This window comes from Crocodylus siamensis, chromosome 5, assembly GCF_052110815.1.
Source record: "Crocodylus siamensis isolate JL-2025a chromosome 5, ASM5211081v1, whole genome shotgun sequence".
In the NCBI taxonomy this organism is placed as follows: Eukaryota; Metazoa; Chordata; order Crocodylia; family Crocodylidae; genus Crocodylus; species Crocodylus siamensis.
The window spans coordinates 197150550-197162732 of record NC_143399.1 but is presented as its reverse complement, the minus strand read 5'-3'; the positions used below and the strand labels follow the sequence as shown (position 1 = coordinate 197162732).

At 46.5% G+C, this 12183-nt stretch overlaps 1 protein-coding gene across 1 annotated transcript in view; it reads left to right on the top strand.

Annotated features, from left to right (window-relative positions):
* Positions 1 to 12183, top strand: part of LOC149865103 (sodium channel protein type 5 subunit alpha-like) — a 119496-nt gene that overhangs the window by 19931 nt on the left and 87382 nt on the right. Inside the window, 2 exon segments of the mRNA XM_090049818.1 lie at positions 3766 to 4026; positions 5649 to 5712. Coding sequence (XP_089905944.1) covers positions 3766 to 4026; positions 5649 to 5712 — 325 coding nt within the window.

Below are 12183 nucleotides of genomic sequence, written 5' to 3'. Positions count from 1 at the left end.
TGGTCACTTGCCACATTTGCTATTCTTCCTGCACATTGGGATGTTTTGTTCCTGAACCTTCAGTAAGGTTTCTTTAAAATACAACCAGTTCTGCTGGACTCCTTTCCCTCTCAGACTGGCCTCCCAGGGGCTGCTTTCCATCATTTCCCTGAGTAAGTCAAAGTCTGCTTTTCTGAAGTCCAGGGTCCTTACTTTGCTGTTCTCCTTTCTTCCTTTTGTCAGGATTCTGAACTCAATCATCTTGTGATCACTGCTGCTCAACTTGCCATCCATTTCTACTTCCCTGACCAATTCTTCCCTGTTTGTGAGCAGTTGGTCAAGAAGAGCACGGCCCCTCTTGGCACTGGATTTATGCCCCAGATACCTTGTTCTGAACAGACCCAAATCCTCAAGCTGACCATGATCTCTCCATTTGATAATAGGCAAATGTTATTGATACACAGTGATACCAAATAATGCAAACAATTCCATATCTACCAGTCCTAGAGTTGTCACAGAGGAAAGGTATGTCTGTCCAGTCTGTGAGCTTCACCCTGAGGTTCTTCTTTGAATGTCACATGTCAGCAGCCTGGAGGTCAGAGGCTGAGGACAGTCCCCCCACAGTGGGGTGAGGTGTGATGGGCTGGTGGTATGCTCTCTGTCCATGCTGGCCTCAGGTTCCCATCTCAGGGGTCGTTTGCTGCTCTGTAAGTCCTTTTGCGTCCTTTCTCTCCTCGGATTCTTCATCTCTGGGCATCATTGGTTGGTTTTCCCTATGGTTGTTATACTGTCCACGTTCTGTTCTGTCAGGCTATTCCTTTGTTTCGCAAACCTATCACATGCACACATCTTAATTTGGTTATTTACTGGGCGTCCTAATTTGTTAGGCTCACCAAAACTAGAAATTTCAAGGGCCATGCAGTTGGGCACTGTGACCTGGAGCCAGTGCTGCAGAATCCCTTATCTCTGTTTGAAGGCACTGTTCATGTTATGGAACAGTGTGGTACATGTCTTCAATGTCCCACCGTGTTGTCTGCTGGCTTCAGACACAGTGGGCCTTGAAGGGAACTGTCACAAACAGGCTTTTAGAAATAAATTAACTCTTGCTGCTCCCCTGGATCATTGTTCTAATGCAATATCTACTCTACAAGCCAGTTCCCACAAGCAAACGTCTAAATACCATTTTCTAGCCCTCAGCCCCTAGTTGGTCTCTTCAATCCTTGCACCAAGAAGTTGTCTCCAATGGTCTCCAAAAAATTTCTTGATTGCCTGTGTACTAATGTATTGTATTTCTTCCTCCAGATGCTTGCAAACAGACTTGCTCAGAATATACTCCAGTAACTGCCTGGGTATTGAGATAAGGCTAACTAGTCTGTGGTTCCTTTTGGCCTTTTTTAAAGAGTAGGACTATGTTGGCATTTTTCCAGTCCTTACCCATCTCCCACAACTTTTTGAATACCATTGCCAAAGCCTCCAAGACCTCCCCTGCCAGTTTCTTCAGTCCCATAGGATCAAGTTCACCAGGCCCTGCAGACTTGACCCATCAAAAGCTCTCTGACCAGGCCCATCCAGACCCATCAAAAGCTCTCTGACTGTCTCTTGTTATTTCATTTCTCAGCTTGCCCCTTTCCTTATCCAAATAATACTTGTTAGGGGTTTGGTTGAAGCTTAATTTTCTTGTGAAGACTGAAGCAAAATAGCTGTTGAGTAGCTATGCCTTCTTTGCATCTTCTGTTCAGAGTTCCCAGTGCTTAACTAACAGTCGACCCACAGCTTCTTTGGTCTTTCTTTTCTGACCAACATACTTATAACACTTCTTCTTCTTGTCTTTACTCTCCCTTATCAGGTCCAGCTTGCTCTTTTTCTTTGCCTTCCTGATTTTGTCCATGAAGGTTCTTGCAATTTCCTGGTAAGGTTCTTTGGTGACCTGCCCATCTTTCCATTGCCTGTACGCTTTCCTGTTGCATTTGAGGCATCCTAGAAGTTCCTTGTACAGCTGCATTGGTCTCTTGCTACTTTTCTTGTCCTTCCATCATTTCAGAATGGTTTCTTGTTGGGCTTCCAGTGCTGTGCCCTTTAGAAACTTTCAGTGCCCTGGACACTTCTTCCTTCAGTCTGTATGCTCATGGTACCATGCCTACTATCTGCTTGAGTTGGGTGAAATCTGCCTTTTTGAATGGATGACACCTACACTGTAGGAAACCAAGCAAAGGGAAAGAACCCCCCACCTCCTTCAGGTGTGCACATGCACACACATAGGCCTCCCTGGCTCCTTCATGCAGTGAACTCCCAGGCAAATTTCCTCTCTGTTCACTGCTGTTACAATAGAAGTGATTGCTTAATTAGTAATTTGAAAGAAAATCTGGGTCCTTGTTGTTTTCAGCACCTTTGTAGCAGAACCAATTTTTTTTTTGGCGGTATGTTTTCAACCAATGGAAAATGTCTTCCCCAGCAAATACTGTCATTGGAGTAGTACTATGGTTTTGTTCTTAATAATATGGTTTTGCCCTTTTTTAATAGTTTTGCAGATGGTGGGTACATGTGCCATTAGAGGGCAGCAATAAACTGAAGAGCATATTGCTCCTGGGAAGCTCCCAGGCATGCAGTTGACATGTTCACCCGAACTGCAGCACATTGAGCTGGGTTTCAGCAGCCCCAGCTGGCAGGGGATCCAGGCAGTCAGCCTGCCAACCTGAGGCTGCTCTAACTGGGCTCAGAGTGCTGTGGAGGGGCTGGCTGGGGCATGAGGGTGTTTCAGCACAGGGCTAGCCGGTAGGGCACTCTTGTGCCCCAGCCAGCTAGTCTTCATCTACACATGCACTGCTACACATGAAAAAACTACTCAGCAAGGCTTGTATTTATAAGTCCTACCCAGCTGCAGAGTTTATTAGTTTTGTGCACCCTAACAGGGACACACATGTAGACTGGGATGTTTACTTCACAGTTAATTAAGCAACATGTAGATGTGCCTGGTGAGATCCTATTTGCACAGATCTCTTGTAACACATATGGGAGTCCTATATTCAAAGATGGGACTCCTTTATTTTAGATATTACAGACAAAGATCAAAAGTTTCTACAGATATGTTCCCCACCCCCCAATCCCTTTTGCAAGAGCTCTAAATTTCCTTGGAATAGAAAAAGTCATTAAAATCAATTTTAAAATTTAGTGCATATATTATATTCAGTCCTAGCCTTTTCATAAAGTTTTATACTAAACAATATTCTAGCACACCCTTAACAAGTGGACAATAAAGGTATTAAAATTACATGTCAGTTTTTATTTTGAATATTCAATCTAAATAACAGACAAAAGTCATTGATCAAAATTTTTAGTATTGCTGTCTGTTTCTCATGCTAGATTTGGGAGGTTTTTCTGTCTTTCTGTTTATCTTCAATTTATATGATTATATTAAATAGGTTTTCTCTTTAAACTAGTGGAACTTGTCATGCACCCAGATGAAACTCTTTAAAAGCAGTGGGAGCTTTACTTGTTGTAAGCAAGTGTATACAAAAGCCTGCTTTTATGAGTGTGCTCACATGCAGTCTTGAATTAGTACTGTACTGAGTGCAGTTATCCTCAAAAAGAATTAAAAAGCAAAGTAGAACTAGGAAATTAGAATAAAATTATTCACAATTGCTAGTTCTGTACTGCAGTTTATCCTACAGAACTGCAACACCGTACAGTACATCTTTATTTACATAACTGTAGTTGTTGAACTTGGCTAAATGTGGAACTAATACTACTTTCCTTTTCAGATTCACACTCTCAGCATTATTTTTCTAGGTCTGAAAGTCATTGTAAATGCACTTATCCAGTCTGTTAGGAAACTTGCCAATGTGATGATCCTCACTGTTTTCTGCTTGAGTGTCTTCGCCCTTGTAGGCCTCCAGGTCTTTATGGGCCACTTGCAATATAAATGTGTCCTCAAAAATACTACATATAATGAGTCACTTTGTAAGGAAGCTAAAGTATATGATCCAGCCAGTCCAGGTAATGTTTTCTCTTTTTTAACCACTAAGAAAGAATCATATCTTTTGATTTTATGTATGCTTTGATTAAATGTGTCAATGTTGAAAATACGGTTGCAAAATAGTTTTCACATAACGTATATTTTTCAGAATGTGGAAAGGTCAAATAGCTAGATTCCCATAAAATATTCGAAGGGGCAGGTCTACTACAAAGCGTGCCTACACCAAGAATGGGTATCTATTAATATTTTCGACTGTGGGTGTGGCCCTGGTATTAAGTATTCATAGCCTGTGTTTTGAATTGTATAGCACATTGTGACAGGCTCACACCCAACACACTGCCCCATGGGCCATGGGCATATCCCACCCCTTTGAGTCATGTCACACCTGGTCTATTCGTCTGCCATGACTTAGTTGTTGCTAGGAGAACCTTCACTTGCCTGGAGGTGGTGTCAGTGATTCCCTGGTGGTCCAGGTGTGGCCATATTGCTGTTTGGCTATTCCCCTGATGCTCTGGAAGTGAGGGTGGGGTCTGGCATTTCCCCAGGCATTTTGGCCTCAGGGGGAGTGGCCAGATTCCCCTCAGTTGTGGGGAGAGCATCCGGATCTTCTCCAGGGGCTCTGGCAATGGGAAAAGAGTCTGGTTTTGTTTCTGGTTTCCTGACACATGCTTCCCCCACCTTTGTCTTCTGGCCTACTTTTAGCTCATTGCCCCTGGACTCTGGGCCAATCCATGGGGCTCTTCTGGTCAGCATGGCACAGGCCTGTTGGTTGCAGCCCTACCACCTATGCCCAAAGGCAAGTCGGGTATGCACCTGTTACACACATGCTTTAGATAGTTTGAGTATAAAAATGCAAATATAAAGGTAAAAGTTCTAGAGACAAGTGTTATATACATCTCTGGTTTTTTGCCTTCTGTGAAACCTTCGTCTCATCTCCTCAGGAGCTACTATATATCAGTCTTCCAGGCAAGAGTTTTCCTGAGATGGAATTGTCGCTGATGAACAAATGTAGTCTCTAAAAAAAAATCTTTTATCTCTCTTAATTTAGGGTATAAGCCAAGAAGGTGACATTTTCTTTTCATGGTCACTCCTTTAGCTATCATAGCATACCATTATAAATCAAAAAGTAATAATATTAGCAGGTTGCTTTTGTGTCTTTTAAATCTCCATATCTCTCAACTTCCTGCCATTCAAATAGAAGTATGGGAGTCTCTGGTTAGGAATACAGATTACCTTTTGAGAAACAGCTGGGAGGTGGATGGGGTCTCCAACTTTCTAGGTCAGTTGTATAACAAGTTGGCTGTACAGTATATGAAGGGCCACACCACCATCACCACCTTGCTTTTGGTAATGGCCCTGAGTTCAGACATTTTGATTTTTCTTTTCACCAAAAGTCTGTTAAATTCAGCTCAATGAAGGAACAGTTTCAGCTGTTCCAAAAGAGCATTTTTAGCAAATAAATTATTTCTTTAAAAATTTTCCCCAGCTCAGCAAACATTACTATGTTATATCTTGTACATTTTACAAAGGTATTCTTAAAGAGGTGACCTGTATTTCATCTTGAATAAAAAATGTAATTATTTATAGATTAGTAACTGTTTAATGTATATCTGCAGTTGATATTTTTAACATCTGTTAATTTAGAGCAATGTTTGTAAATAACTTGTAATTTTATAATCCTTTTTTTTTGCAATAGATGTCTGTGCCAGAATGAACAATTCCAATGACATATTACTGTGTAACCCAAATTCAGAACTTGAGTAAGTAAAATGAACAGTCCTTTTAGTTGTTTCTTTCTTTTGCTATTTTTGTTTTTAATTTTGCCCATAGAAGAATTGCAGGTGAATTTCCTGGAGGCTGGTATTTCCTTAGTCAAGTATACAGAGATAAAACCTTTCACGTTGGGGCAAGACGCTTGGATATAGATGTTAAGGTATGAAAAATCCCATTTAAGGAAATCATCTTAGATATGTATTTCCTTTGTAAACACTGGCAATATATCAAAGATAGTGGTATGAAAGAGAGAAAGAATAATGCCATTGATAGCTCTGGAAATTTAGAACATAGAGTTAGCTGTTCATAGTCATTTCTTAGAATTGACTTCTTCCTTGCTGTTTCAGTCCAAAGATTCTTTTCCCCACTGCTAGGGCCTACCTTTTAACGGCCCTGTTACACTTTAATTTTAGGTGGCCTCTGGAACTCTTAACTCCTGGACTGTCCACACATTAACACATGAAACTAGTTTTAAGCACACTTTAGATGGTGTAAAGTTACACCACTCCGGGGCAGGTTTCTCTCTGATTTGCTTTACCCAGCTTGTGTTCCATTAATATGTGGTCCTTCCCCATGTAAGCTGCCCAACTTGCAGTGCTTCAGCATCCCAAGGTGCAGTGTACCCTCCCCCACTCTTTTGTTCTGTGTGCACAAACTTTACACCCCTGAGCTCTAGGGCATTTATACACGTACTTTTTTTCCAGCAACATGCCAGAGATCTGCTGCTTCAGAGCAGACTTGATTAATTGAGTCTGCTCCGTGCGCAAGCTGAAGGAAACTGCACTGCGCTGCGTGCAGTTATATAAGCAGTGAAATGAATGTCAGTGCACAGAAAATGGCAGCAGTGCACTTTTGCACTAAAGTACCTCTGAGGTGTTATAGTTCAAAAGCGCACCACCACCATTTTCTTACCACTGACACACATTTCACTGCTTATATAACTGCATGGGTCACTGCGCCGGGCACTTTTCAAAGCACCCTATGCTGCGACGCATCCATATGTAAAAATGCCCCTGCTGCCCAGGGCGCAGTTCTGGCACCAAGCCAATTCCCCTTCCCATCCCAGGAGGTGCACAGCCCCACCAGGGGGGGATGCCTTGTTGGACCTAGTGCTGGCCACGGGTGATGAGGGGTGAGGGGGCTGCGGGTGCTCAACCACCTGGGCGACAGCGATCATCGCCTGCTGGAATTCACCATCCAGCGCAAGGTGGCAAAGGCATGCAGTAAGGCAGCGGCCCTAGATTTTAGGAGGGCAGACTTCAACGAGCTAAGGAGGATAGTTGGAGAAGTGCTGAGGTCCCGGAGGGGAGGGGAGCCAGGTGTCCAAGGAGAGTGGTTGCTCCTTAAGGAGACGATCCTCCAAGTCCAAAGGAAGGTAATCCCAACGAGGATCAAAGGGAGCAGGAGAGCACACAAGCCTCCGTGGCTCACCAAAAGCATCCAGGGATGTCTTCTTGCTAAAAAGGAGGCTTACACCCAATGGAAAGAAGGGGTCATCACCAGGGAGGACTATTCTGTAGTTGCTCGAGGATGTAGCGGGGTAGTTAGGAAGGCCAAGGCAGAGATGGAACTGGGGCTAGCTTCTCAGATTAAGGACAATAAGAAGTCCTTTTTTAAATACGTAGGGGGTAAAAAGAAGGTCCCGGGTAATATGGGGCCCTTGTAGGACACCATGGGAAACTTGGTCGTCACACCAGATGGCAAAGCTAACATGTTTAACCATTTCTTTGCCTCCGTCTTCCTAAGTAGGGACCAGAACAGCCACCTCCCTGCTGGGCCCCCCTCGGGCCCCGGGAGAGGCACACCTGGGCCACGGGTTAGCGAGGATTTAGTTAGGGAGCTTCTGGAGGGGTTGGACGTATTCAAGTCAGCCGGTCCGGATGATCTCCACCCTAGAGTTCTAAAGGAACTGGCCGAGGTCATTGCAAGTCCCCTGGAACAACTTTACGAGCACTCATGGTGCTCTGGTCAGGTACCGGAGGACTGGAAGAGGGCCAACGTGGTCCCCATCTTCAAAAAAAGGCAGGAGGAAAGACCCGGGAAACTATAGGCCGGTTAGTCTTACCTCGATCCTAGGCAAGCTGTTCGAGAAAATGATGCTGGCACCCATCCAGGAGGGGCCAGCAGGGGACTGCATGCTTAGGGGCAACCAACATGGGTTCATCAGTGGCAGGTCCTGTCAGACCAACCTTTTACGATCAGATCACCAGATCATTAGATACAGGGGTAGCAGTGGATATAATATTCCTGGACTTCCGGAAGGCTTTTGACACTGTTTCTCACCCTGTTCTCATTAAGAAACTGCGGGGCTGTGGTGTAGACACCCACACAGTCAAATGGGTCGCCAACTGGCTGGTGGGCCGCACCCAGAGGGTGGTAGTGGATGGGTCCTTCAAACCCTGGAAGGACGTGGGCAGTGGGGTCCCCCAGGGCTCGGTCCTCGGGCCCGCACTGTTCAACATCTTCATAAGCGATCTGGATGAGGGGGTAAAAAGCACCCTGTTCAAATTTGCTGATGATACTAAGATGTGGGGGGACGTGGGCACGCTGGAAGGATGCAACAGGCTACAATCAGACCTAGACAGGTTACGGGGGTGGGTGGATGAGAATAAGATGGGTTTCAACACAGACAAGTGCAAGGTGATGCACCTCAGGAGGAACAACCGGCACCATACCTACAGGTTAGGGAACTCCCCTCTTGTCAGCACGGAGGCGGAAAGGGATCTGGGGGTCATCATTGACTCCAAGATGAACATGGGCTGGCAGTGTGGGGAGGCAGTAAGGAAGGCCAACCGCACCTTGGCATGCATCCACAGATGCATCTTGAGCAGGTCCAGGGAGGTGATCCTCCCCCTCTATGCGGCACTGGTCAGGCCGCAGCTGGAGTATTGCATCCAGTTCTGGGCGCCACACTTCAGGAGGGATGTCGACAGCATGGAGAGGGTCCAGAGAAGGCCACTCATATGATATGGGGACAACAGGGCAGGCCCTATGAGGAAAGGCTATGGGACCTGAAATTGTTCACAAGAAAAGGCTGAGGGGGGATCTTGTGGCCTGTTACAGACTAGTCAGGGGGGACCAGCAGGCACTGGGGGAGTCACTGTTCCCCCGAGCACCGCCAGGAGCGACCAGGAATAACGGTCACAAGCTGGCAGAGGGTAGGTTTAGGTTAGATATCAGGAGGTGCGACTTCACGGTCAGGGCGGCTAGCGTCTGGAACCAGCTTCCAAGAAAAGTGGTGCAGGCTCCTAGCCTAGAGGTGTTTAAGAGGAGGTTAGATGAACATCTTGCTGGGGTCATTTGTCCCCAGTATTCTTTCCTGCTGTGGCAGGGGGTCGGACTAGATGATCTGCTCAGGTCCCTTTTGACCCTAGAAACTATGAAACCTGCACTCTCCACAGACCTCAATTTATTGAAACATGAGATCTTTTTTCATTTACTTCCTCTTTATTTCTTTAAAACAAATTTTTACTTCTTTTTATTTTAACCTTCAGTGGCTGACTTCCTTCATCTCCCCACCCTCTCCCCACCCCCATTTCGTTTCCACCTCCCATTTTATTACACACTTCATCCCATTAACTCTCTGCCTCCCATCTTCATGTTCCAACACATCTCTCTACCCCAACCCATCTCTAAACCATCCCCCCCACCTCACTAAACCAGGGATAGAAGCCTGTCCTGTCTCACCGGCCCTCTAGTGGCAGGTCACAGCTGTGTAGGTGAGGGACAGAAGGTTTTTAGTGTGACTACTCCAAAATTGACCTAGTACAAACACTGATCAGCACTTAAACAGCTCCAAGTGCGACGTGTATAACGCCCTTACATAGAGAAACAAAAGCCCTTTATTCTTTCTAAAGCTGTAGTAGGGTTGGACTGTTGTTTTAGCTGTGATGGTCCAGGAAACATCCAAATAGCAAGGCTTTTTTATGATACCTTTTATTGGATCAACTGTGTATGAGGGAGAACTGTTGGACAAGCTTTTGGACATTGGGTGCTATTTCTCAGGTCTTAAGAAGCAGAGGCAGGCTGAGCTAAGTATCAAAGAAAAGACTTCATACAAATAGAAACAGTCACTTGGAGGGATGGAGGAGGGCTGTGAATTAGGAATGAAGATGTGAAAACCAGAGCAGTAGAATTGATTCATACATTCATAGATGTTAGGGTCAGAAGGGACCTCAGTAGGTCATCGAGTCTGACCCCCTGCCCTGGACAGGAAAGAGTGCTGGGGTCAGATGACCCCAGCTAGGTGCTCATCCAGTCTCCTCTTAAAGACCCCAACGTAGAGGACAGCATCACTTTCCTTGGAAGCCCATTTCAATTTCTGGCAGCCCTTACTGTGAAGAACTTCTATTTAACATCCAACCTAAATCTGTTCTCCATCAATTTGCCATTGTTTCTAGTTACTCCAGGGGTGCCCTAATAAATAGAGCATCTCCTATTCCCTGTTGCCCTCCCCTGATGAATTTATAGGCAGCTACAAAATCACCTCTCAGCCTTCTCTTGCGAACACTGAAGAGATCTAGGTCCCTCAGGCTGTCCGCATAGGGCCTTGCTTGCAGGCCTCTGACCTTACAATTGGCCGTCCTCTGAACCCTCTCAGGTTTTCTGCATCCCTCTTGAAGTGGAGCACCCAAAACTGGATGCAGTACTCCAACTACGGCCTGACCAGTGCTACATAGAGGGGAAGCATCACCTCCCAGGATGTGTTCATCATGCATCTATTAATACATGATAAAGTGCGGTTAGCCTTGTTGATCACTTCATCACAATGACAACTCATGTCCATCTTGGAATCAGCTATGACTTCAAGATCCCTTTCTGCTGCTGTGCTGCTGAGAAGGTCATTGTTGCAGGGCACTTAGGTGCCTGCTCCTAGAAGAGCAGAAACTGCCTGGGGAGAGCCCAAAAAGCCGGACAGGAGGCCAGGTGCAGGTTGCCATGACAATCAGCTAATGAGGAAATTAGCGTGCACCTGCACCTGGTCAGCTGGCTGGAAGGGGCAGGGCCCTGGGCCCATATAAACCCCAGGACGGGGAGTAGGGAGTTTAGTTCTCTGCCGGCAGGCAAGGAGGAAGAAGCCCTCCGAGAGTGAGTGAAGGGAAGAGGCCTGACTAAGTTCTGCTCCTAGTAATGTAAAGCGGCAGAGCAAACCTTATGTTCTAGCTCAGGGCTATAGCAACCTTATGTTATAGCCCAGGGGCTTATGTTTGGTGGTTGTTTTATAATACCGGTGGTTTGGGAGAGACTACTGGGGAGGGAGGAGGCCTCATTGGGGCCCCATTATAGTGTGGGGACCCCGGCGCCAGAGAAGGCTCTGCATTTTGGGTACACAGATGCCAGAACCAGCGAGGGTGCAACACGAGGGGCACAGAGACCCTGGCACCAGCAAGGGCATGATACTAGGGGCGCAGGAACAGAGGCAGGGCTGTAGAGAGCCCAGCACTGAGGGCCATGGAGAGTGAGAGCAAGCGGCCGAGTCGTACCACAGCCCAGGAGAGACAATGCCATCTGTGAGGCTTGGGGGGTGATAAAGGGGCAGCTGGAGCCACACATATAGTACATAAGGTTGGGGACCCATGGGGTCCAGGGAAGTCCATCAGGACTGTGTCCGAGCGGATGTAAAGACAGCCTCCCTACATTACCTGGCCCTAAGGGACCACGACCCCAGGGGGAGGGGAGTTCAGAATGAGTGGTTGCTCCTCAAGGGAGCGATCCTCAGTGCACAAGCTGAGTCTATTCCATCTCGGAGGAAAGGCACCAAGAGGACACAGCAGCCCCTCTGGCTCTCCAGGGATCTACCAGATCTCCTGAGGCTAAAAAGAAAGGCCCACAAAGGATGGAGGATGGGATTCACCTCCAAGGAGGAATATTCTGCCCAGGTCCAGTCCTGCAGGGAGCAAACCAGGAAGGCCAAGGCTGCAACTGAACTCCAACTAGCTTCAAGCATCAAGGACAATAAAAAGTCCTTTTTCAGGTATGTGGGGAGCCGGAGGAAAAGCAAGGGCAACATTGTACCCCTGCTGAACCAGATGGGGCAACTGACAACTGACGCCCAGGAAAAAGCCAACCTATTAAATGGGTATTTTGCATCAGTCTTTCATCAGTCCCATGGGACACCCATGCCTGCTATGGGACAGGGAAGTCCAGGTGAGGGAGATCCCCTGCCCTCCATCAATGCTGACCTCATGAAGGAACATCTTGAGAGGCTGGATACCTTCAAGTCAGCTGGCCCTGACAACCTGCACCCCAGGGTACTCAAGGAGCTGGCAAGCATCATAGCCCAGCCTCTGGCATGGATCTTTGAGAACTCCTGGTGCTCTGGTGAAGTGCCCGAAGACTGGAAGAAGGCCAATGTGGAGCTATCTTCAAGAAAGGGAGGAGAGTGGATCTGGCCTGACTTCTATCCTGGGGAAGATCCTAGAAAAGTTTATTAAGGAGGCCATCCTTGAGGGACTGGC